This window comes from Phascolarctos cinereus, unplaced genomic scaffold, assembly GCF_003287225.1.
Source record: "Phascolarctos cinereus isolate Bilbo 61053 unplaced genomic scaffold, phaCin_HiC Scaffold_726;HRSCAF=1367, whole genome shotgun sequence".
Taxonomy (NCBI): domain Eukaryota; kingdom Metazoa; phylum Chordata; class Mammalia; order Diprotodontia; family Phascolarctidae; genus Phascolarctos; species Phascolarctos cinereus.
This window is the reverse complement of record NW_027556098.1, coordinates 374,183,924-374,209,038: the sequence shown is the minus strand read 5'-3', so window position 1 is coordinate 374,209,038 and position 25,115 is coordinate 374,183,924. Positions and strand designations below refer to the sequence as shown.

Below are 25,115 nucleotides of genomic sequence, written 5' to 3'. Positions count from 1 at the left end.
CCTTATCAGAGGTGCGCCCCTCCCACTGCCCTGGGGGTGGTCCCAAGCACTGCCAAAGAGCACAAGTCTCCCTGGAAAGACAAAACACAGATGCTCATTGTTCCTCTGGCAGCATCCTCCACCCCACCCCCCAGGCCATACACTGAAGAAGAGACACAAAGATACAATGAATGATGGATAGAAGAAAGGAAGGAGGGAGGGAAAGAAAGGAGAAAAGAAGGAAGGAAAAAAGGATGGAAAGGAGGAAGGAAGGAAGGAAGAAAGGATGGAAAGGAGGAAGGAGAGGAGGGAGGGAAGAAGGAAGAAAGGAGGAAGGAAGGAAGGAAGGAAGGAAGGAAGGAAGGAAGGAAGGAAGGAAGGAAGGAAGGAAGGAAGGAAGGAAGGAAGGAAGAAAGGAAGGAAGGAAGGAAGAAAGGAAGGAAGGAAGAGAGAGAGAGAGACATTAAGGACTTACTTTCTTACTATGTGTCAGCCACTATGCTAAGTGCTATAAATACAAATACAAAACTGAGATAGGGTCCGCTCTCAAAGGACAAATATTCAAACGAGGAAGGCAAGACCCATGGCGGCCAATGGCACTGAGTGGTGACCGGTGAAGGGAGTCTTGGCCTGGGAAGTCCCAGGGTTAGGGAGCTGACCTTAAACAAGGCAGCTTCTTCCTTCCATCTTCATCCATTGAGTATCTGATGCAACTGCCCTTCTCCCCCATTCTACTGATGAAGAAATAGAGCAAGTAAGTGATTTCAGCTCACAGAATGCTAGATTTCAGGCTGGGAAAGACTTTAGAGGTCATCCATTCATCTTTACCTGGGAGAAGATTCAGACCCCAGAGAATAAGTGATTGAGGATCATAGGATTCTAGATTTAGAGTTGGGACAGACCTTAGAGGTCAGTTCATTTTATGGCTGAGGAATCTGGGGCCCGGGGAGGGTTAGTGTCTTTGCATAAGGCCACACAGGTAAGAATACGTAGAAATGGCATTTGAACCCTGGTCCTCTGACTGGAAATCCAGTGTTTTTTTCTACTCTACAACTGTCTCTGCCCCAACTCCCGAGTCTTGCCTAGGTCCCTCTCTTTGCCCTTTGAACAGTTTATACCTCCCAAAGGCACCAAAGTGTGGCCAACCTAATTGTCTGCCAGCACCTGGCGCTCTTCCCCTCCTTAATGTACCACGCATCTGAAAGCCTCTGCAAGCTGCTTTAATGGAGAGAAAATTACTCCACATGTATTTTCCTTGTCCCTAAGACTCTCTTCTAATTGCAAGGCTAACAGTGCCTTCCCAAGGGGTAGAGCCTCTCTACAGCATCACTGATAAGCCATCATCCAGACTTTGTTTTCATGCCCCATAATGGAGAGCGCCCTCCCTCCAAAGGCAGAGTTTTCTACAGTGAGATAGTTCAGACTATTAGAAAGTTTTTGCTCATGCTGAGCTGTGGTTGATTATCTCTCATTTGTTATTGTCGTTGACTCTTCATGACCCCACTTGGGGTTTTCTTGGCAAAGATTCTGCAGTGGTTTGCTATTTCCTTCTCCACCTCATTTTACAGACGAGGAAACTGAGGCAAACAGGGTGAAGTGACTTGCCCAGGGTCACACAGCTAGTTAGTGTCTGAGGCCAGATTTGAACTCAGGAAGATGAGTCTTCCTGACTCCAAGCTAGCTGCCAGTATCTCCAGTTTACCCTGTAATTATCGTGTTTGCACATTGTTATTGGTATGTGTCTCCTTCTTAGACTTGAGCGCCTTGAGGATAAGGCCTTTCTTTTGCCTTTCTTCATGTCTCTAATGCTCAGCACGGTGCTAGGCAAACAGTCAGTGCTTAATAAATGCTTGTTGACTGGCTCACTGAAACTGCCTCTCTCCTGTCCTGTGGGACCAAGCAGAACAAATGTAGTACAATAGAAGGAAAATGCTCAGAGTCAGAGGATCTGGGTTCAAATGCTACCTCTGTCACTACCTGGGTGACCTTGGGGGAGAAATCACTTGACTTCAGTGGGACTTGATTTACTCATTTGTAAAATGAGAGGGTTGGACTAAAGACACCTCAGGGGTCCGGTGGATAGTGATGGACTTGGAGTCAGAAAGATTGGAGTTTGAATCCTCGGACCCTAGCTAGCTGAGTGTCCTAGGCAAGTCACTTCACTTTTCTTAGTCTTTGTTCCCTCATCTGTAAAATGGAGCTAATAAGAACATCCCTACTCACAGGTGAGGATCCGATAAATAAGGACATGTGTGAAAAGTACTTTGTGAACATTAAAGCACTGTTTAAATGCTAGCTTTTATCGTTAGAGGTGACTAAATGACCTCGAAGGTCTTTTCCAGCTGTAGAGGTAGGATCCCTGTTCCACAGGACATTTTTATACTGGGAAGACTGCGGTCATCTAGCTGCCCCCTCAGGGGGTCATGCTTCTAGACTGACTATCCCCAGCTCCTGCTCCAGGAAGGAATTTAGGAAGGGAGGTGAGCAGTGATGAGTGCCTAGACTAGCAAAGACCTAGATCTCTAAGCTCATACCAGTGATAATGGATTTGCCTTTCTTTGCATCCCCAGGGCTACTTGGTACAGTGCCTGGTGCATAGGAGGTGCTTAATAAATGCTTCTAGTAGGCGCTTAATAAATGCTTCTTGACTTAACAACATTTTGACCTTTGTGTGGGTATATTTGAGTATGTGTTAGAATCCAAAGGGACATGCTAAAGCCCAGAGCAGCTGTGGTTCCTGCCCTCAGGGAGCTTATAGCCTGGCATGAGGCATAGGATAGAAACAAGCCCATACTGCAGAATCCTATGACCATACACCCATTATGCCAGTGACCACGGTAGGTGCTCAGGGAACAAAAACATGGATCAATTAGTCCCTTCTTTTGAGGAGTTTACATTCCATTAGAGGTAGAGGTAGGGTGGGGTGGGGAACAGTATGACCAGAAAGATAGAGCTTATACCCAGATAGGTACAATATGAGGTACAGAGCAATGAGGGCAAAGAAGAAACTCTCACCAAGTTCTTGAGGAATATTTAAGGGGGAATAAATTCCTGGTAATGTAAGGGACCAGGGTAAGCAGCACCGAGGCATGGACGCCAACCCTGAATCTTGAAGAAGGATTCTGAAAAGCAGAGGTCAGGGGGAAGCTTATTCCAGACAGGAGGGCACAGCCTTTACAAAGGCAGGATATAACAAGTCCAAGTTGGGTAATTGGACACGAGCGCTCCATTCTGGCTGAATTCCCCCAACACTGAATTTCACTGACTTCCTTTCCTCCTCCTTCAGTGTGTGATGATAAACCATGGGATGTGGATGGTAACATCACCAATTTTAAGCCCATTGTTGGTATTCTAAGCAATTCAGATTCGCCTCCTTACTTGTAGTTCCTAAAAATAGTTTTCCTAAAGAGGCAGAAGACAAGGCCTCTAAGTGGTACAGAGGTCAACAGTAAGACCAGGTCCTTTCATCACCAGATGCTGAGAAGGATTTTGCACATGGCTCGTTCCCCTGTGGCATTTCACCATCCGTTTCAGACAGCCCAGTTTGGCCGGAACACAAATGACCCCTAAGAACCCCCAGCTATAAAATCCTGCATGCACTGAAAATATAGGGGGGAGGGGTTGGAGTCTGAGAATCCAGATTAGAATCTCGACTCTGCCCCTGACTCCACGCTTACCTACTCTGGCCCACGGTTTCCTCCTTTGTGAAAAGGAGAGGGCTGGGCTGGCTGACCGCTAAAGCCCCTTCAGGTTCTAAATCTGTGATTTTAAGTTCATGAGCATTTGGGGGCCCATTAGATTTGGAACAGAGCTTTACCATCAGTTGGTTCTTTCTGCTAATGGCCTCAAAATGGGTCCAGAGGCCCTAGTTTCTCCTAATAGAGGAAAAACACTTCAAGGTGAATCCACGGATCGGCTATGAACAGCTCCTGGCAGCCCTGCTATTGGCTTCTAGTTTGTCATCAGAGTCTGAAGCTGGTAAAGTCACAGGCAGGCTGTTTCTGGGGAGTTAGTCAGTCACATATGTCTAGGCCTGGTTCATTGTTATTTACTGAAATATACAAATAATTGGCTCCTTCTCCTTCTTCCCAAACTCCTTTTCCCTGGCCCCCCCTCCATTTCCTTGGGCCCCTCCAAACTCTCCCAATTTCCTTTTAGGCAATAGAAACCCACTTGCTACAGAAATCCCAAGAGGGACTGACCTACATCGCCGAGTGGAAAGGGGGTGTCCTGGACCATAAGATGGGACACTTGGCATGTTTCTCTGGTGGCATGATTGCCCTGGGGGCTGAAGATGCAGAAATGGGGAAGAGGAAGCATTACATGGAGCTTGCTGCCCAGATCACAAAGACATGTCATGAGTCTTACATCCGTACAGGTAAGGCCTTGAATGTGAGACAGAGATAGATAGAGACACAGAGAGAGAGAGAGACAGATAAAAGGATAGAGAGACAGAAACAGAAAGAAGGAGACAAAGAGAGACAGAGAGGAGGAGGAGGAGGAGTTGGAGGAGAGAGAGAGGGGGAGAGAGAGAGAGAGAGAGAGAGAGAGAGAGAGAGAGAGAGAGAGAGCGAGCAGCAGTGAGTAAGAGGTCAAACATTGGGAAGGACTTCCAAGCCTCTCACAATGTGAAAGAGAAGACTATAAGACTTTAATGGGATTTTTTTTCATGGTAGGTCTGTAAGAAAAGGATTCTGTGGGCAGGGAGGGAGGGAATAGACGGGGGTCAGAAAAAGAGAGAGAGAGAGAGAGAGAAAGAGAGAGAGAGAGACAGAGAGAGAGAGAGACAGAGAGAGAGAGAGAGAGAGACAGAGAGACAGAGAGACAGAGAAAGAGAGAGAAAGAGAGAGAAAATAGTAAGAAAGATGAACAGAGACAGGGAGAAGCAGAAAGAGGGAAAGAAAGAAAGAGAGAGGCAGGGAATGTCTCTGTAAATCACGAGGAGAGGCTTCCATAATTCCTTCAATGCCCTGGAATTACAGACCACCCCCTCGCCAGCCCCCCAGGATATTCCTCCTCTTCAAACCAAAGCCCCTTGGTGAACCACCCCCAGTCTTCTTCTGGCTAAACTGAGATAACCTCTGAGGCCAATGAACAGCTGACTGCCTTTTCTTAGCTGGAGGTCCTTATCACCTGGCCACCCTGTCCCCAGCCCATTAAGGAGGCTGAGTCCCCACCCCCAAAAAAGTTAATAGAGAAATGCCTTGAACATATAGCAAATGGTAAGCAGACATTCCCTCCAGCAGTAGGGGCCAGGTCAAGGCGCCATAGCTGAAACTCCAGTTATAATTTGAAGGAGATCAAAGGCTCAGCCTTAAGCTTTCATCATCTTTCTCTGTCAATGATGTCCCCAGCAATAAAACCTGCATTTCCCTGGAGCATTCATCCTTGTCCCTTCTTAACCACATAAACTCTGGATGGCAGCGAGTGCCTCCCCCCCGCCAAGCTCAGAAACTCTGGTGGGGACCATTCATCTGGCAGAGCCTGGGCCTAGAAATGTCCCAGGGGCTGGATCCTTTCAATGTCAGGTGCGCCTGCGTTGTTCACAAAAGATGCCCGGCCTGAGAGGCAGGAAATTGTTGTGGGAAGAACATTGGACTTGGAGTCAGAATACCAGGGTTCAGATCCTGTTTCTGCCAATTACTAACTGGATAATCTGGAATTAGGCGCTAAACTTCTCTAAGCCTCTGTTTTCTCATCTGTGAAATGAGAGGGTTAGACTAGATCATTTCTAAGACCCCTCCCAGCTCTGACATGCTCTGTTCTAAGGCCCTTCTGAGCTCTGACATTCTGTATCCTCAGGCCCTTCCCAGATCTGATATTCTATGTTCTTCCCCCGGCTCTGGTAGTCTATATTCTAAGACCCCTCCCAGTTTTGACATTCCATATTCTAAAATCCTTCCCAGCTCTGACATTCTGAATCCTAAGGTCCACTCCAGCTCTGAGTGCTTTGATTCTAATCCTTCCAGAAAACCTACACTCCCTTAGGGACAAGCTTTATAATAATTTAATTCATCCACTAGAGTCAGGGAGTCACTGAAGTTTATGAACCTTCAAGATCACCAATACAACCCCCTCATTTAGCAGCTGAGGCCCTGGGAAGGGAGGAATTCTGCCCAGGGCCAGATCTCAGGCTCTTAGAAGTGGCCTGGCTGGAGCCCAGAGAATGATTTCCATTGGCTGGTGCAGAAGGCAGTCAGGGTATGTAAGGGGTCAGTCCTCGTTGGTGTTCTGGGGCTACTCGGTTCTCTGCCACCAGCACAAGGTTTTTATTAGGACTAGTGAAGGTGAAAACCATCCTTGTGCTTGTGCCAAGGTTTCTGAATCACTTTCCCAGGCCTCCACTCCCACCTCCTAGACCAGAGTTACTGCCAAGGCTCTGAGGGAAGGCCCCCTAATTTTCAAGTAATGATATATTGCATTGAGTGAATTTGAAAACTAAGAAATGGAAACAACTGGAAAAAGTCAAGTGCCACTTTATCCCCTGCTAACAGACACAAGGGAAGAGAGGTTCTCTGAGAGTTTCACTGGCCATTGCCCCTCAGTGGCCCCATCTGGGCCACCCTGGCTCTCCCACTGTGGCCTGGAAGACACCACCCTCCCCTCTTCCTGCCTTAGCTTCCCCATCTGCAAATGCAAAAGATGGTTGGAGCAGAGTGTTTTCCAAGGTCCCTTTCACCTCTAACATTTTGTGATACTGAGAGCGCTGAAACTAGATGACCTCTGCCATACCTTCCAGCATGGAAATCCTATTCCTTCCACCTAGAAATCACTCCATCCCTGTTATTTTCAGGGCCATCTTGGCCACCACTCATTTTTGTGTTTTGTCTCCACCTTCCAAAGCTCCTTCCATTATAGAAAGTGCTTTGGGACTATCCTCCCAAAGCCATGTAGCTGTACATATGCTTTGACCCAGTGATACCACTCCTAGGTCTACACCCCCAAAGAAATCCAAGGAAAAGGGAAAGGACCCTTATGTACAAAACTATGGATAGTGACTCTTTTGTGGTGGCAAAGAATTAGGCAGCAGCTTGACCAGTTGTGTCATGTGAAAATGAGGGAATGAATGTTATTGTGCTGTAAGAAGCGATGAAGGAGGTGGTTTCAGAAAACCCTTGGAAGACTTTTATGAACTGATGCAAAGTGAAGTGAGAAGAACCAGGAGGACAATTTATACAAGTAACAATAATATTGCAAAGACAACTTTGAAAGACTGAGCAAGTCTGATCAATTCAGTAACTGACCATCATTCCAGAGGACTTAAAGTGAAACAGGCTACCCATCACCTGCTAGAGAAGTGAGAAACAGAGTACAGCTTAAGGCATGCACACACACACATGCACACACATATACATGTGTGTATGAGTATGTATGTGTATATTTATCATGGCTAATGAAGGAATTTGTTGCCTTGACTATACATGTTTTTAATTGTTTAGTTAATTATTTTTTTAAATGATATAGGTTCCTTGAGGGCGAGAGCCATCATTGCTTTGTATCAGTATTCCCAGTGCTTGGCTGGGGGTGGTGCCCTGCACCTGGCCTAAAGTGAGGAAGACCTGAATTCGAATCCAGAATCAGAAATTTACTGGCTGTGTGATCCTGGGCAAGTCACTTCACCACTGCTTGCCTCAGTTTCCTCATCTGTAAAATGGGGATCACAGCAGCACCTGTCTCCCAGAGTTGTTGTGAGGATCAAATGAGATCATTATAAAGCACTTACCAAAGTGCCTGGCACAGAGTAAGTGCTATATAAATGTTAGTTATTATTATTATTGACACATAATTAGCTTTTTATAAATGCTTTTTCGTTCATTAATTCGTGTAATTACTGGCCATTCATTTGATTACTCTCCTGGCAAAAAAGATCATGGGATTTAGAGCTTAAAAGGACTTTAGAGAAGAGTGCATTGCAAACAGAATAGCTGTCAGATCACCCTGGGCTAGTCATTTCCCTTATCTGAGCCTCAGTTTCCTCATCTATAAAATGGGAGTGATGATGTCTGCACTGCCTGTCTCACAGGGCTATGGTGAGGATAGTAATTAGTAAACTTAGGTGCACTGTAGAAATGCTGGCTAATAGTATCATCTAGTCTTCCCCTCCTCATTTTACAGATGATGGCCTTGGGACCCAGAGAAGGAAAAGACCTTAGCAGAAATCACCTGGCTAATAGAGAGCAGAAGCAGAGCCCGGGTCTTCTGACCCCAAATCCAACGAGCTTTGCCTTCCTCTGAACAAATCCTCTGCTGAATTGAATTGAGAAGAAAATACTGGGGGGTGGGGTGTCAGGATGGGGCAAGGGAGCTGTCTGTCTTCCAGGCTTTGAAGAGGGATTTGATGTATTTGGCCTGGCCCCAGAGGGCGGAATCTGAGCCTCTAGGGAGAGCTGCCAAGGGGACAGTTCGGCCTTGACATCTAAATTTCCTAAACACGCACTGTCAGTGGACGGAACGGGCTGCCCAGAGCAGGGTTCCCCGGAGGCCTTCAGGCAACGGCAGGATGGCCGTTTGAGGACCGTGTTAGAGAGAAGCCTGGGCTGGGTGGTCCCCGAGGTCTCCTACAGCTCAGAGAGTCGGGGACTAGGATCCCCGCGCATCAAGGCAAGATGCTGTGACTGACTGTCCTGTGCCCACCCCCTCAGACACCAAGCTGGGACCAGAGGTGTTTTGGTTTGATTTCGGGAGCGAAGCCACGACATCCAGCCCGAGCGAGAGCTACTACATCCTGCGGCCAGAGGTGGTGGAAAGTTACATGTACATGTGGCGCCTGACTCATGACCCCAAGTACCGCCAATGGGGCTGGGAAGTGGTGGAGGTAAGGGCCGAGCCGGAGGTGAGTGAGCGCTCCCGGAAATATGTGACCTACCCCAGTGCCCCGTCCCCCGTCCCCGTCCCCCGTCCCCCGTCCCCCACCTGCCAGTCTCACCCTCGACACAGAAAGCGGGGCAATCTTTTTTTTTTTTTTTGGCTAGGCAGTGGGGTTAAGCGACTTGCCCAAGGTCACACAGCTAGTAAGTGTCTGAGGCTGGCTTTGAATTCAGGTCCTCCTGACTCCAAGGGTGGAGCTCTATCCACTGTGCCACCTGGCTGCCCCAAAATGGGGCAATCTTGCTGCTAATAGAAACACAAGTTGTTCCGTATGACTTTTATAAGCACATATATATATAACATAAAAGTTCACAGTTAAATATTCAAACAATGAATTGTTTATGCTTATTGATTGTTAAATTCATAATAAAAAAGGGAAAAAATTAAAAGAAGACAAAGAGGAGATTAAGGAAGCTAGACCACTGGACAGTAAATACTCACACTCTAAGCCCAAAACACACTGGTGGGAGAGGAGCATGTTCTATTATCCTCCACACTAATTTAATCATCTCTTCACAGTAGGGACAAGGGAAGGAGCATTTATTAAGTGCCTGCTGTGTACCAGACACTGTGATAAGTGCTTTAAGTCCATTTTACAGTTGAGGAAACTGAGGCAAACTGAAGTTGAGTGGTTTGCTCAATGGAACCCGGTTAAGAAGGGTTTGAGGTCAGATTTGAACTCAGATTTTCCCAACTGCAAGCCCAGCATCCACTCCACCCGCTGCACCACCATCTGCCTCAGAGCTGGGGGTTGCTGAGTTCGAGAGTCAGGCGCTCTGCTGTTTCTGGGCTCAGTGACCTTGGGTAGGTTAGCTCCTCTTCTTGGAGCCCCAGTTTCCTTCTCTGTAAAACATAAGCTTCTTATGTATTGGGGTTGTGAACGAAGCATTTCAGAAACCTTAAAGCACTGTAGAAATGAGAATTGTTACTCTTTCCATTGAGAGACCTGGTAATTAGTGTGGAGAAAATGTGCTGATCTTAGTATTAGGAATCCTGGCCTCAGATTCCCCTTCTGACATCTGTCAACTGGGCAACCCTGGCCCTTCCACAACTGTATACCTTCTTGGATCTCCCTTTGATCTCCTGTGAAATGGGGATAATAATACTCAGCCTATCAACATCATAAGATTGTTGGGAGGAAAGTGCTTTGTAAACCTTATTAAAGCACTATAGGTATTTGGGATCATTGTTGTTATTGTTATTGTCATCATCATCACCATGGTTATTATTTAAGCCAGGCAGGCCTTCTTGGCCTGTGACTCAACCAGAGCTGGAGAACATCTTCTAGCAAGTACAATTTTATTGGTAGCACTCCCTGAAGTCATTGAGGTAGGGGGGAGCTGATCTGGTATGAGGCCACAGATCCTGCCCCTGGAGTTCTCAATATTATTTGCATTACATTGTTGCCAGGTCCAGAGGAGGGTGACTGGGATGGTGAGGGGACTTGAGAATCAAGTAAAGGAACCATTCATGTTTAGCCTAGAGAAGAAAAGGCTGGAGGTAGAGGTGGGGAAATGATCATTTTCTTCAAGTATTTAAAAGACTATTATATGAAGAAGGAATTCAGCCTGTTCTGTTTGGATCTAAAAGGCCCATATGTTGTTTCTCCCAGTGGAATGTCAGTTCCTCGAAGGCTAACATTGTTTTACTTTTGTCTTTGTATTCCTGAGATCTAGCCTTCTGCCTGACACATTGTAAGCCCTTCATAAATGCTTGATCCACTGATCCTGTCAGATAGGAAACCTGGCCAGGAAATATTGAAAGACAGATTGTTTTAAGTGTTCAGTCACAGACATGTAGAAATATGGCAGAAAGGGGACCTGGGTGACCTGGGCGAAAGGGGAGCAGAAGGAGCAGACCCTATACAATAAGCTGAAGAGGTTACTGGTGGGAGGGAAGAACAGCAGGAATGGGGAAGCAGAGAAACTTTACCTACCTATTGAAATTGGAAGGGAGGGGACAGGGAACCCCATGTGTTTCTTGATTTGGTCGTAATTTCCTTGAATGGTCACTTTAGATAAGACTTGAGGCAGCAGGCATAATGAGAAGACTCAGCATCAGAAGCCCTGTGTTCAAGTTTAGACTGGACTGCTAACTTGCCATGTGACCTTAGACAAATCACCTACCCTCTTGGGGCCTCGGTTTCCTCTTCTGTAAAATATCTCTAAAGACTAGTGGAACTCTAGAGTGCTTTACAAACTTGAAGTCCTATGTGAATGTCTGATATCCTCATCATCTTCATCTTTGTCATCTGCCTCATTATTGAAGAGGTTTTCTGATCAAGGAAATAACCCATCTAGAGCTGACCACTGCCCCAAGACCCTACTCAGGGCTTTCATTCCCTACTGCATGCTAATATTCTCTTCCTTTTTTCTAGGCCCTAGAAAAATACTGTCGGACAGAAACAGGTTTCTCCGGGATCCGAAATGTTTATACCATGTTTCCTGAGCACGATAACATGCAACAGAGTTTTTTCCTGGCAGAGACACTGAAGTAAGTCCAGGCCTTTTGGAAGATGCTCCTTCCTTCTCCTTAACAGGAACCAAAGGTGTATGCTTGGGGACTGTTGGGGCTTGCCGCGAATTACCTGGAGGCTCATTTTCTCAAAACCATAACTAGGGCAAGACCACAGGGACTTTGACCCCCAGGGCGCTGACAACACCTGGCTCTAGATTAAAAACAACTGAACTTAGCACCTACTTAGCAAGAATAAGTGGTTAAAATGGATGGATCTCCATCCTCCATCCCCTGGTGAGTTTCTCAGGGCTGACCCCAGTTTGCTTCCTTCCTGCTGTGTCCTGCCCAGGAGCAGCCCCCTGGTGCCCTGGGGTTCTTGGGGTCTCTGTTTTCCTTCAGGGAGATAATGTCCCAGGGTCCCTCTGCTCCCTCCACCCTCCTGGTCTTATGTGCTAGGGTCTGACAGACACATCTCTCTCTGTCCCAAGTTTGAGGTCCCCCTCCTATGCCAGAAGTGCCAATTACAAATGGGTCCTCTCCTCGCTCCCTTTCCCCCTGCACTTTACTGGAAGTCAAATTGGGTTGAAATGACTATCCAGAGCAATTTTAAAGGGGGAAAAAAGTCACCAGGAGGCAGCAGCAGCTTGTGGTGGGACTATGAAAAGAGGATGGAGCTTTTTCCTTAGTAGGGCTAAAGAAAGGGATTTGTGGGCTATATATATATAAAATATACATATGTACATATATACATGTACATACACATATACATACATATACATACATGCATGCAGGGTTAAAGGAAGGGATCTATGGGCTATACCTACATACCTATACATATGTACATACATATACATACACATACATACATACATATATACCTGTGTGCATATACACACATATACATATGTATACCTTCACTGGTGGGGATTTCTTGTAGCACCACCTGCTAGTAGAACTCCCTGGGTCTCAGTTTCCTCATCTGTAAAATGAAGGGATTTTCACAAAGGCTCTAATATTCCACCCCCCCTGAATTACTGCCTGACCACCTGTCTAGGACCTCCCAAAATTGAGTCCGGAGTGAGCCAGGTAAGTGTCTGAAATGGGAGTCAAACCAAGGGCCTTCCCAACGCCAAGTCCAGTGCCCTATAAAGCCTAGATGGCCTCTGACGTCCCTCCAACTCTTGGCATTTTGTGATTCTATAATTAAAGTCATATTTTAAGAAGATAAATCTCGTAGACTGGAATGGGGAGGCTGGAAGTCAGGAGGAGATTAGGTCAGTAATCCCAGAGAAGTCCCTGGCCTAGGAAATGTAGCTGTAGAGTGGATTTGGGGCTCTGAGAATATTGACTTTGGGGATCCCAGTTGTCTTTAAGTCTAGCCTGGTTGGGAGGCCCTGGCCCATAGTGTTCTGTCTGGAGAAGATACGGTGAAGAGTAGTGCCCCTGGGGACCTGGGAGACACAGTTTCTAGCTATCTTTCAGAATAGTTGGACCCCTTCCCCATGTCCATAAGCTCCCCATATTTTCAGCCCTGGGTCCATGAATGGTGACACTCCTTTACCTCCTGTTTCCAACACGCTTTTATATCCATGGACTCATCTGATCCCAGCCAACAAACCTGTGAAGGAGGGGAAGTCCAAGTTCTTGTCCCCACTTTACAGATAAGGTAACTGAGGGGGAAGGGTGGTTTGCCCAGAGGTCACTCAGCTCGTTGGACTGTAGCCTTCCTCCTAACTTCCACCCATCATGCTGGTCTAGCCACTTCTCACTGCCTCCACTGCTAGCAGGATTAGGGGCTGTGTAGCATTCATTCTTCCAGGCTGAACAGCTAACGTCTTCCCATCCATCCCGCTGGTATGCAGGTACCTCTATTTGCTGTTCTCTGAAGATGATCTCCTGTCCTTGGAAGACTGGGTATTCAACACAGAAGCCCACCCACTCCCAGTGGGCCACGTACACAGTCCAGCCAAAGCCCACTAGCCCCTGCCTCTGGACAGCCCCCATCTTTGCTGCCAGGGTCTGGGCATCCCCACCAACGAGATCTGCTTTTCAAGGAAGAGTCGGGCCCACGTTCCCAACTCAGACAGACATCGGGTGGGGCAGATTCCTTGGACAGGCACCTTCTTTTCCTCTATGAGGAACCACACCGACCTCGAGGCGAGACCTTGGTCAAAGGCCATCCCGTACACAGACCATGGACATTCCTTTCTACAGAGAATTTCTATGAAACCCACTGACTTTTCATTCCAGGGGCCAGAGGAGGAGAAGCCAGCTGTGAGAGAGGGCCCTTCTCCCATCCCTCCCATTCTGTCTTATTTTATCTTTTTTTTTCTATGCAGTTGGATTTTATTCTCATTTATAATCACGTTTTCAATATGATGTGCTTTCTTACGTAATGTCAACATGAAAACTGAGTCAGCTACTCTCTTCTCCCGTCTTGGCCCCATTTTATATGTTTTCTGTGCTTTTTATCCACCATTTACCATTAATTTCCATTCATGTCACCTGGCTCTCAGATCTGGGGGGAGAGGCTGCCTCTGCTGTTCAAGGTGAAACAGAGTGTTGTCAATCACTGGCCCTCTCTTCCCTGCTACCCATGAACCAGAATAAATGAGCTTGTGAAATATGGACCACGGGTGGGTCGGTCATCCAGCATCGAGGCCCAGGGAACCCCATGCTATATTATTGTCTGCAATAAAAATTGATTTAAGAAATGCTTTTAGCACGCGTGTGATCAGTGACCTCTGAGGACATCTTTTTTTGACAACCTGTGGTGGAGGGAGATGAACCTGGATTCTCAAAGTCTCAGCCAGTGGGTCTTCTTGACTCTGAGGCCAGGCTTCTATTCAATGTGCCACACGCCCCTCTGCAAAAGAAATACAAAGTAAGTTTTGGGGGAGCACTAGCTATTGGGGGATCAGGGGAGGTCTCCTATTTTAGTGGGTGGTGCTTAGGGTATGAGGAGTTCCAAAAGGCAGAGAGGCAAGGAAGACAGGCATTCCTGGCATGGGAGACTGCAGCTAGTGAACAGCTGTGACAGATGGTGCATAGGGACCATCTGATGGGAGAATGACTGAGCAAAATATGGCATCTGGGTATAAAGGATTTTATTGCAGTCTAAGAAATGACCAATGAAAAGAATTCAGAGAAACCTGGGAAAATTGGTATGAAATAATGCAGAGGGAAGAAGTAGACCCAGGTGAACAAGGATGGCAAATAATAATAGCTAACATTTAAATTGTGCTTATTACATGCCGGGCATTGTGCTAAGCACAATATTATCTCATTTGATTCTCCAATAATAATAATGTGTAAGGTAGGTTCTGTTATTATCCCCCATTTTACAAAGAAGAAAAGTGAGGCAAACAGAGATCAAGTGACTTGCTCAAGGTCACACAGCTAGTAAGTGTCTGAGGCAGGATTTGAACTCTGGTCTTCCTGAATATTTAGTGACCCAGTGTTACCTAGCTCTGTTGTTGTTCAGTCATTTCAGTGACGTCTGACTCTCTGTGACCCCATGTGATGTTTTCTTGGCAAAGATACTAGAATGATTTGCCCTTTCCTTCTCCAGCTCATTTTACAGATAAGGAAACTGAGGCAAACAGGGTGAAGTGACTTGCCCAGCATCACACAGTTAATTAGTGTGAATTCACAGTTGAACTCAACCCTTCCTGACTCCATGCCTGGGTGCTCTATCCACTGCTTCACCTATGCAAAGAGAGGTCAAATGACTTGCACAAGGTCACACAGCTAGTAAATGTCTGGGGCTGGATTTGAACTCAGGTCTTCCTGACTCCAGGCTCGGTGCTCCATTCACTGCTCCACCTAGCTGCCCTCAAAATCTTTGTGCTAGGAGGGAAAACAGAAGGCAGCCAGTCTCTAAATCCCACAACTAGCGTGGAAATGGAGAAACACTGTTCCCCTCTTAGCTCTAGACTTAGGATCCCCATGATTCCTCCTCTCAGTGGAGAAGTGAGGAATATGGGTGCAAAACAGTGCGTGTGCTTTCTGATGGTGCAGTGGCCTTTCCTGCCTGAATGACCTTGTGAAGGCCACCCTGTGTGCCAGCTTCCTTTATAAAATAAGCAGGTTGGAGACAGTGGTTCCTAAGGACCATTGTACCTCTAAGATCCTGGGAGATGGCTGGACTCCTTTAGACATCTGCAAAGTCCGGAAGACTTCACCTTGCAGACGTCGAACCAGACAGAATCAGCACTCGTTGCTGGGTTGAGGGCGGAGAGCGGACCGAGCTTTATTTGTTTATTTTTTGTGTCCTACGTAACAGATCCATCCTTGAGTTTCCGCTACTGGTTCATTCTTTTCAGGGCGTTGTAAAGGGTGGATTTGGCAATCTCCGCCTCCTCCTGGAATTTCAGAGCCAAGCCTTGGCCCCTTCTTAGCTCTCAGGGGTGCACCCCTCTTCTACCCAATCACTGTTGTTTCTCCTTCCTCCCTTGGAGTGAGTTACAAATGTAGCATCCGGCTACTTTCCTTGCCTGGGGTTGTTACACAAAAAACGAATCGTGAAAAATTCATAAATCGATTGGCCACCAGGTGATGATTTGTTTTGTCTTCCAGCAACTCAAGAAAACAATCTACCGAGGCAAGGGGGTGGGGAGGTCTCACGGGGGAGAGCAAACACTCACGCAGATGGATTCACAAGCCCTTCTATCACTGCAGTAAATCGATAGGGCCCTCGTGGGTAGAATAAGATCATCTTCCTGGCAACTTAGCTCCATTCCAGAGATAAAAATAAACAAAGCCTTGGGTCCCTAGAGAGGAAATGGGGAATTAGGGAGTGAGTCACAGTTGCTTAAGGTAAGAGTGAGCTCAGGGAGTCAGCAGACCCCAAATTAAGATGATCCCAGGAGTAAAAGCGTCCTCTCTCCAGGGAGAAGGAATGTCAACACGTTGTCTTGAAAACAGGATTTCTGAAGAGCTTGGAGAGATAGCCCTCTGACTCCTGGCAGATTGCCGATTCTCGCCTGTTTGACTTTATGTGACCCCAAAGTTGGGTGTTTAAAACCCTTTGTGACCTGGGCCCCTCCTATCTTTCCAATTATCTGACATCTGCCTCTCGGAGTGTGCGGTGATCTTGTGACATTGGCCTCCTTGACACTTCAGGAACAAGACAGCCTATCTCCTGACTGCATTGTCACTGGCTTCCTCCCATGCCTAGACTTCTCTGCCTCCTGGCTTCCTTCCAATTCCACCTTCCACGAGAAGCCTTTGCCAGCCCCCTTGCAAGCTAGTGCCTTCCCTCTGTTGATTCTCCCCAAGTCCTCACTGCAAGCAGTTTGCTTCCTATTGTCTCCTCTGCTGCACTGTGAGCTCCTAGAGAGTGGGGGATGTATTTTGCCTTTGTGTTCCCAGCACTTAGCCTGGCACACAGTAGGTGCTTAATAAGCATCTGATGATTTGATTTGACCTGACTTGCTGTGGCTTCACAACAGCACAGTGGAATGAGAAGAACCCCTTGATTTGGAGTTGGAAAACCTGAGTGAACTGGGGCAAGTCACTGGACCTCCCCAGGCCTCAGTTTCCCCATCTGTAAAATGAGGGAATTGGACCAAGACTCCCTTCTTAGTTCTACTATAACAAAGGACAAGACTGAGCAACATGAGAAGGTTTGTAGGAGACAGAGTGATAGGAATAGAACTAAGAGAATGATCCACACAGTGACCACAAGGATGGAATGGAAATGAGCCCGAAAGGCCGATTTATCTCACTGGCCAGTACCGGTCTCCGAGGGTGGAGGATGAAGCTTGCTTTATCCTTTCAGCACAAAGGTGGAGAATGGGGCATATGCTTGCCGACAAAGCCACTTGACTTTCCAAATGATTCAGTAAGTGACTTGGTAGCTTTTTGGCATTGGTTGAGGGAGGGCAGAAGCCACCCTAAGCTGGCACCATAATGCCCTGGTGTGATTGGTGGAAAGCGGGCCCTCAGACCCCCTTTCACTATTTACAATCACAGTGCCAAAAACACAGGCACTTTGAGCAGCTCCTGTGATTTGAGAGTCAAACTCTCTCATGATTTGGGTATTTGATTCCATCTTCAATTTATCATCATTCTTGCCTTTATCACCTGCCCACTCCTAATAAGGCCTCTGAAATCGCTTAGCCTTTTGGGAAAGGGACTTGGGCATCAATCTCCAGATGGGCTCCGGGATTCGTGAGCAGTTTGTAATTCATTTAATGGCTAAAATTTTTTTATTGCTATCTTTTTTAAAAGTATCATGATCCTTTACCCGCTATACCACCCCTTGAAAGAAAAAGTTAAGCAAAACGTGAACAAAGCAAACTTAGCTGATAGTAAAAGTAGCTGGAGTCGCCTACCTCATTACTAAGAAGAAGAAAGTGTTCTTTGGTATCTGGTTTCTGGGATTGAGAATGATCAGTACAACTTAAGTGTAGTAGTGGAGTCAGGAAGACCTGAGTTCAAATCTCAGACACTTATTAGTTGTGGGACCTTGGGCATGTCATTGAACCACTGTCTGCCTCAGTTTCCTCATCTGTAAAATTGGGATAATGAAAGCACCTACCTCACAGGATTGTTGTGAGGATCAAATAATCTAATATCTATAAAGTCCTTTGCAAACCTTAAAGCATTATAGAAATGCTGGACTTTGGGGACATCCAGTATTATGCCTTTTAGTGGAGGTTTTTTTACCATTTCCACTGCTGTAGTCACTATATATATTGTTTTCTTGGTTCTACTCTATCTGATCCGCATAAGATCATACAGTTTTTCATGTTTTCCTCAGTTCCTTGTACTCATTATGTCTCATGGCACAATATTCCATCATACTAAAATGTGTTTAGTCATGCACCAATCCATGGACACTTACTTTATTTCCAGTCTTTTGTTACCATGAAAATTGCTGCTTTAAATATTTTTGTACAGATGGGGCATTTCTTTCCGATGTTAACCTCTTTGGGGTGTATGCCCAGCAGCAGGACCCCTGGGTTAAAAGGGTAGCAGCAGCTTAATGATTTTTATCACATAGTTCCACATTCCACAGAGTTGGAAAAGGCCTTAAAATGTCAAATCTGAGAGGAAACTGAGAACATAGGGTGTCAGAGCTAGGAAGGACCCCATAATACAGGATGTTAAAGCTAGGAGGGGTCTTAAAGCATAGGATGGCAGAGCTGGAAGGGGACTTGGATGTTGAATGATCCTTAAAAAAACATTTAGTCTAGTCATGTTATTTCATGGTACAGGAGAGTTCCCTGATCAAATTCGTGGGCCTAAAGAAGCCTAACAAAGACCTAAAAGCTTTTGTCTGGGATTTTGTATCTTCCAGGTGGGGTATGGCCACACCCCTTGATGCCTCTTGGAGAACGGGTTCCACTGATGAATTCATTGACTATAATGATGGACTATGTGGAATGACCACTGCCCTTTATGCTCACCTATAAAAGGGAGGCAACTGTCTCTTTTTTCCTGCTGCCCTTTTGGTTTTCTGTAGAGCTAAGATCAAAGAGCAGTCTTTGGGAAAGGGGAGAAGCTAGGAGCATTAGGGCAATATAGAGATATAGGCATGTGACCCTTTGGAAAGTGAGACTCAAAAAAGAAAGGGGGGGGCAGCTAGGTGGCGCCTTGGATAGAGCACCGGCCCTGAAATCATGAGGACCTGAGCTCAAATCCGGCCTCAGACCAAACACTTAATACTTACTAGCTGTATGACCCTGGGCAAGTCAGTTAACCCCAATTGCCTAAATAAAAAATTAAAATTAAAAAAATTTTTTAAAAAGAAAGTGAGACCCATCAGAATTTTGGAGGAACCATCCTTCTACCAACCCCAAGTTTGTTTCCCTTGTAAAGGAAGTCTGCAGGTTTCTGCAGAAAGTGAGATTCACCAGAAAGGAAAAAGAGTTGCAGTGATTATTAGTGTACTTCAGGTGTGTTTGTACATTTTCTGTGGGTAGAATAAAGGCTATCTTGTGCCTGTTATGCATTGCTACGTTGTATGCTTGCATGGAATCTGGGAGACTTTTTTAGTCTGTGTAAAACTAGACAAGACCTAGATTCAGAAATTTTTTCAGAATAAACTCTAGAGAGTGACATAATGTGCCAAAAAGAGTTATTAGCTTTGTTGAATAATTGTTGAATGAACAAATAGTGGGAAATAATATGGTAAGCAGGTAATTGTACCCTTCTCTGGTATATAAAATGAACCTGATGAGGAAAGAAATGGGGAAATGCACCTCCTTTCTCGTCTGGGAGAGATGGGGAACTGCAGGTGCTGAATTGTGCATACATTGAGTCATTTGGTTCTGTTTTATTGTTTTTCTTGGTTATAGAGGAAGCCTCCCCCGGGAGTGGTCCCAGAATTGATTTTAAGATATAAAAAATAAATGGCATTAATCCAATGTTTTTAAAAAGTAATTTTTTTATGAGAAAAGATTTAGAGATCCTTTGGGTAAAGGTGTTCCAAGGAGAGGTAAGAACATGACTACAAGGCAAAGAGATGCCTTCAGATTCTAGGGTTATGGAAGAAATCTGGGTTCTTGTGGGAGGGAAGGGGAGGAGCACTAGGTGTGATGTTAGAATTCCAGCTCTGCTACCTATTACCTGAGTGGCCTTCCGCAAGTAATTTTCCCATTCTGGACCTCAGTTTCTGTTTCTGTCCAGTTTCAGTATCTTGACCCTAATGAAAGAAAATAGTGAGAGAAGCCAATCTCTAAGGGCCATCCCCTTTGATTCAGCATTCTGGGCCCCTGCTGCTTTCTTCCCCATGAAGAAGAACATACTCCCCGGGCTGATTCTCCCCCCTCACCCAGATCCCCCCCAGCCACAAATGTAAAGGAACAGAATCCCTTTCAGAATCTAAGGCCCCTAAATAGATACTGGCCACACACACCACTTCCTAAAAAGCTGCCAGCCTTCTCTTGCCCCCCTGCTCCCTCCCCCTCCCCACCTCCGACCATAGCCAGTTTTGTGCTGGGTTAGTTAATGTCAATAAAACACCATCTCTCCAGTGTGGATGAGAGGTCAGCCGTAGAGTAATAACAACCGATTATCTCCACTTCCCGCCTGTGAGCCCTTGGAGAAGCAACTCACCTGACCTCTACAGGCCTCAATATCCTATTCTAGGAAATAAGGAGATTGGACTGGATAATATGCACATGCCCCTCCATCTCTAACACTTATGATCTCCCAAAGAGCTCCAAATAATTCCCATATATGAGTTCATTTTTCCTCATCTTGGAAGAAAAGGAACAAACATTTATCAGGCACCCATTATATGTCAGTCGTTGCACTAACCACTTTACAGTATTAGCTTATTTGACCCTCACACTATTATTATCCTCATTTTACAGTTGAGGAGACTGAGGCAGACAGAGATTAAGTGACTTGGCCACTGTCTAAGGTCAGATTTAAATCAGGTCTCTTTTTTCCCCTTTTAAAAAAATATTTATTTTAGTTTTCAACATTTGATTTTATAAGATTTTGAATTCTAAATCCCCCCTCTTTAAACTCAGGTCTTCTTGACTATAGATCTAAGCACTCTATCCACTGTGCCACCTAGATGCCTGGGTAAGGAAGGAAATGGGTAATAACCCATTTTACAGGTGGAGGAATCAAGGCTTAGAGGTTAACAATCTCATCCAAGGTCATAGGGTAGACCAGAGGCATGGCTGCATTTAGAGTGAGAGCCAGGACTGTGAAAGGCAAGGTCGGGGCAGGAAGAAGGGTAGAAGGCAATGTAAAACAGGTGAGATTTGGATGCAGCATGTAAGCTGCAAGTTAAAGAGACTACAGGAAAGTGGTGTAGAGGTCTTAAAAGGGTATTTTGTTTGACCAACTCAAATTATTTTTTAATTATCAACTAAGAACAACCTTGGTGGGATCTCACATTCTCTACATATTTCAGTTAATTGTAGCTTCCTATGGAATATCATTAATAAAAGCCTGCCTCTTCCCTACTCATACCCTCCTCAAAGACGCCTTTGATGTGTATATAAATTAGTCTCATAAAAATGGTCAGATGTTTGCTTGGGGAATATCAATTTGGCAATCACAGGGAGGACAGATTGGAGAGAGGAGAGAGCAGAGGTAGCAAGACCCATTTGGGAGGCTATTTCAGTATTCTAGGTGGGAAGAGATGTGTTTGAATGACAATTGTGTGAATGAACTGGATGCACGTGAGGGATGTTGGGCAGGCAGAATCAAGAAGATTGATTCAATATGGGGAGTGAGGTGAGGATGAAAGAAGACAGAAGGGGAGAGTTTGGGGAAAAGGATAATGAGTTCTTAGGGCTGGGCGTGACGAGTCTGAGATCCCTACGGGACATCCCGTTGGTGATATCTGATCGGCGGTATGAAACTAGAGCTTAGGAGAGAAACTCAGAATAGATATGTAGATCTGGAAACTATCTGCAGAGAGATGATGATTAAATCCATGGAGATAGGTCAGTTAGGTATCAAACATAAAGTATAACAGACAGATGGCCGGAGGACTGTGTTGGTAACAAAGGAACGTTTTTTAAAAACTAGATGACGAGTCAGGGCAGAAAGAGAATGGTAACTGAGCCTGTGGGAATTGATGATGTTGAGGGAAAAGGAGAGAAGAGCAGGACAAGAGGAGAGAAAGAGAGACACAGACATTCAGAGACAGGGAGACACACAGAGACACACACAAACAGAGAGACAGGGAGAGGGAGAGGGAGGCGGGGGAAAGAGTGGGGTGGGGGAGGCACATCATGGCACTGTGGGACAATCACTGGATCTGGGTTTCCATTCTGTCTCTGATATTCACAACCTGTATGACCATGGACAAGTCACTTGACCTCCTTGGGCCCAAGTTTCCTCAACTGTAAAAATGCAAGGGTTGAATAAGCCGGCCTGAGGCTCCTCTCCACTCTGAATCTAGGGCTTGCTAACCCTCAGCCCTCTCATCCGAGCATTATGCTCAGAGAGGCTGAAGGGTTGATTTAGGAGCAGATATAGGGGCTGAATAGTTTTTCCCCACCAATCAGTGCACTAGAATCCCTGCGAAGTGAGAAAGCTGGGAAAGCATCACTCAGGGGACACTTTCTGCATAAGAGAGGAAACCTGGGCAGCCATTCTGTGCTCTCCAACCTGACTAGGGGACATTGGCACTTACCTAGCACAGATGGTTGGCGTGATACTAGGCCCATAAGCCCCAAGGAAGACAAAACCTACCTTTTAAGAGCTCTTGGAAGGAAACTCTATGGCTGCTGTCTTCAGCCTTTGCTTCTTTCCTGGGGGTCCCCAGAAAGCTGCATAAGCACAGGAACCATATGATTGCCTTTCTTTATACCAGAAGCATCTGGTGCAGTCCCTGGCAAATAGAAAGCACTTAGTAAATCCTTATCGACTGACTACCTGAAAAATACTCATCGATCTCCCTTGTTAGGTTTTTTTTGAAGGGAGTTATCTTTCATCTTCCCTTACACCAACAGATTTACCATATAACCAACTAGTCAGTCAGTCTAAGCATTTATTAAGACAAAGCACAAGGCAGCAGGGTGGCACAGTGGACATAGTGCCGGGCCTAGAGTCAGGAAGACTCATTTTCCTGAATTCAAATCCATCCTCAGACGCTTACCTGCTGTGTGACCCTGGGTAAGTCACTTAATCCTGTTTCACCTGTTAAAAAAAATGAGCTGGAGAAGGAAATGGCAAATCACTCCAATATCTTTACCAAGAAAACCCCAAATGAAGTCACAAATAGTTGGACACAACTGAGCAACAATATATTCCAGGAAAGGAATAAGCATTTAAAAAGAATTTTTTTGTTATGTTTTAAGTTCCAAACTGACCCCCTCCCTACCCCTCACTAAAGAAGGCCACAATTTGATACAGATTTATAAATATATATAAAACCATACTATGCATACTTCTATTTATCAGTTCTTTCTCTGAAGGTGGATAGCATCTTCCTTCGTAGGTCCTTTGTGGTTGATTTGACTGTAATACTCAGAATAACTTGGTTGTTCACCATTATTCTTTGAACAACATTACTGTTACTGTATAGAGCATTCTCTTGGTTCTGCTCATTTCACTTTTCATTATTTTATGCAAGTCTTTCTATGTTTTTCCAAAAGCAACCAGCTCATTGTTTCTTATAGCACAGTAGCATCTCATCACAATCATATACCACAGCTGCTTTAGCCATTCCAAAATTGACGGGCATCCTCTCAGTTTCTAGTTCTTTGCCACCACAAAGACAGCTGATATAAATATTTTAGAACATATAGGTTCTTTTTCTTTTTTTGCTTAATCACATTGGGAGATAGACAAAAAACAAAACAAATAAATAAATACACAGGCAATTTTTTAAAATTGAGAAACAGAAAAAATAGTGGCATTGCTGGGTCAAAAGGTATAGACAGTTTTAAACTCTTTGGGCACAATTTCATATTGCTCTCCAAAATGGTTGAATCAGTTCACAGTTCCACCAACAGTATATTAATGTCCCAATTTTTCCACATCCCCAGCAACATTTGTCATTTTCCCTTTCTATCATTTTAGCCAATCTGATAGGTATGAGATGATATCTCAGAACTGTTTAATTTGCATTTCTCTAATCAACAATGATTTAGAGTTTTTTTCATATGACCATAAGCAGTTTTGATTTCTTCATCCAAAAGCTGCCTATTTATCATATCCTTTGACCATTTATTAATTGGAGAATGAGTCATTTTTATAAAGTTGACAAAGTTTTCTATATACTTGAGATATGGGACCTTTATCTAAAAAAAATGCCTATAATATTTTTCCCCCAATTATCTGCTTTCCTTCTAATTGTGGCTACACTGGTTTTATTTGTATAAAATCTTTTTAATTTAATGTAATCAAAATGATCCACTTTGCATCTCACAATGCTATCTTTCCTCTCCATCACCATTTGCCTCATCTGTAAAATGAGCTGGAAAAAGAAATAGAGAACCATTCCAATATCTTTGCCAAGAAAATCACAATGGAGTCATGAGGAGTCAGACATGACTGAAATGATTGAACAAGACCAGAGGTCTATCATGAAGGCACCCCCCACCCTGTCTACCGAACAGGTTTGTCTTTAAAAGTTGCCATGATGTGAGAGAGCCTTCCCTAAATCCTGTTCCCAGTGCATACCTTATAGTACGTGACCCACGGACCAGAATTGCAAATTTTGTGAATGCACAAAAATAACTTATTATGCACTTATTACGTACAAAGTATTCTGCTAAAGACTGGAGATACACATAGCAAAGTAAGTTAGTGTCTGTTCTCAAGGAGTTCATATTCTAATGAGGGGCACACAGGATTAGTGGGAGTGACCTCTATGCAGATCCAGCAAAGGAGTCTAAGAAGGAGCAATCACATGAGTAGCAGGAAAACCAGGAGATAAAAGGAGAGGAGACAGTATCCTGGAGGAGATGGTGATGCACAGTGTCAAAGGCTTTAAAGAGGTCAAGAAGTATATAGTATAAATGGTGGGAAATGGGCAGGAGAGATTAATAACACATCTAATAGTGGCAATTAGGTGGTACAGTGGATAGAGCACCAGTCCTGGAGTCAGGAGGACCTAAGTTCAAAACTGGCCTCAGACACTTGACACCTACTAGCTGTGTGACCCTGGGCAAGTCACTTAACCCTGATTGCCTTGCCAAAAAAACAAAGAAGCCAAAAACACCATATCTAATGTCTGAAAATATCCTCTTCATCCAGTATAACTATATGGCAAGAAATGACCAGTGATAACCGTTACTCAATAATTGTTGCAAAATTTATCATCAAGAATATATGGGCATTCCCCAATTGATAAATGGTCAAAGGATATAAACAGGCAGTTTTCA

The 25,115-nt window shown here is 45.0% G+C and overlaps 1 protein-coding gene across 1 annotated transcript in view; it reads left to right on the top strand.

Moving 5' to 3' along the window:
* MAN1C1 (mannosidase alpha class 1C member 1) overlaps positions 1 to 14,018 on the top strand; it is a 210,370-nt gene extending 196,352 nt beyond the window's left edge. Inside the window, exons 9-12 of the mRNA XM_020983147.2 lie at positions 4,138 to 4,357; positions 8,622 to 8,794; positions 11,225 to 11,340; positions 13,167 to 14,018. Coding sequence (XP_020838806.1) covers positions 4,138 to 4,357; positions 8,622 to 8,794; positions 11,225 to 11,340; positions 13,167 to 13,284 — 627 coding nt within the window. The 3' untranslated portion in view covers positions 13,285 to 14,018. The remainder of the gene's footprint in view (positions 1 to 4,137; positions 4,358 to 8,621; positions 8,795 to 11,224; positions 11,341 to 13,166) is intronic.
* Positions 14,019 to 25,115: the final 11,097 nt, after the last annotated feature.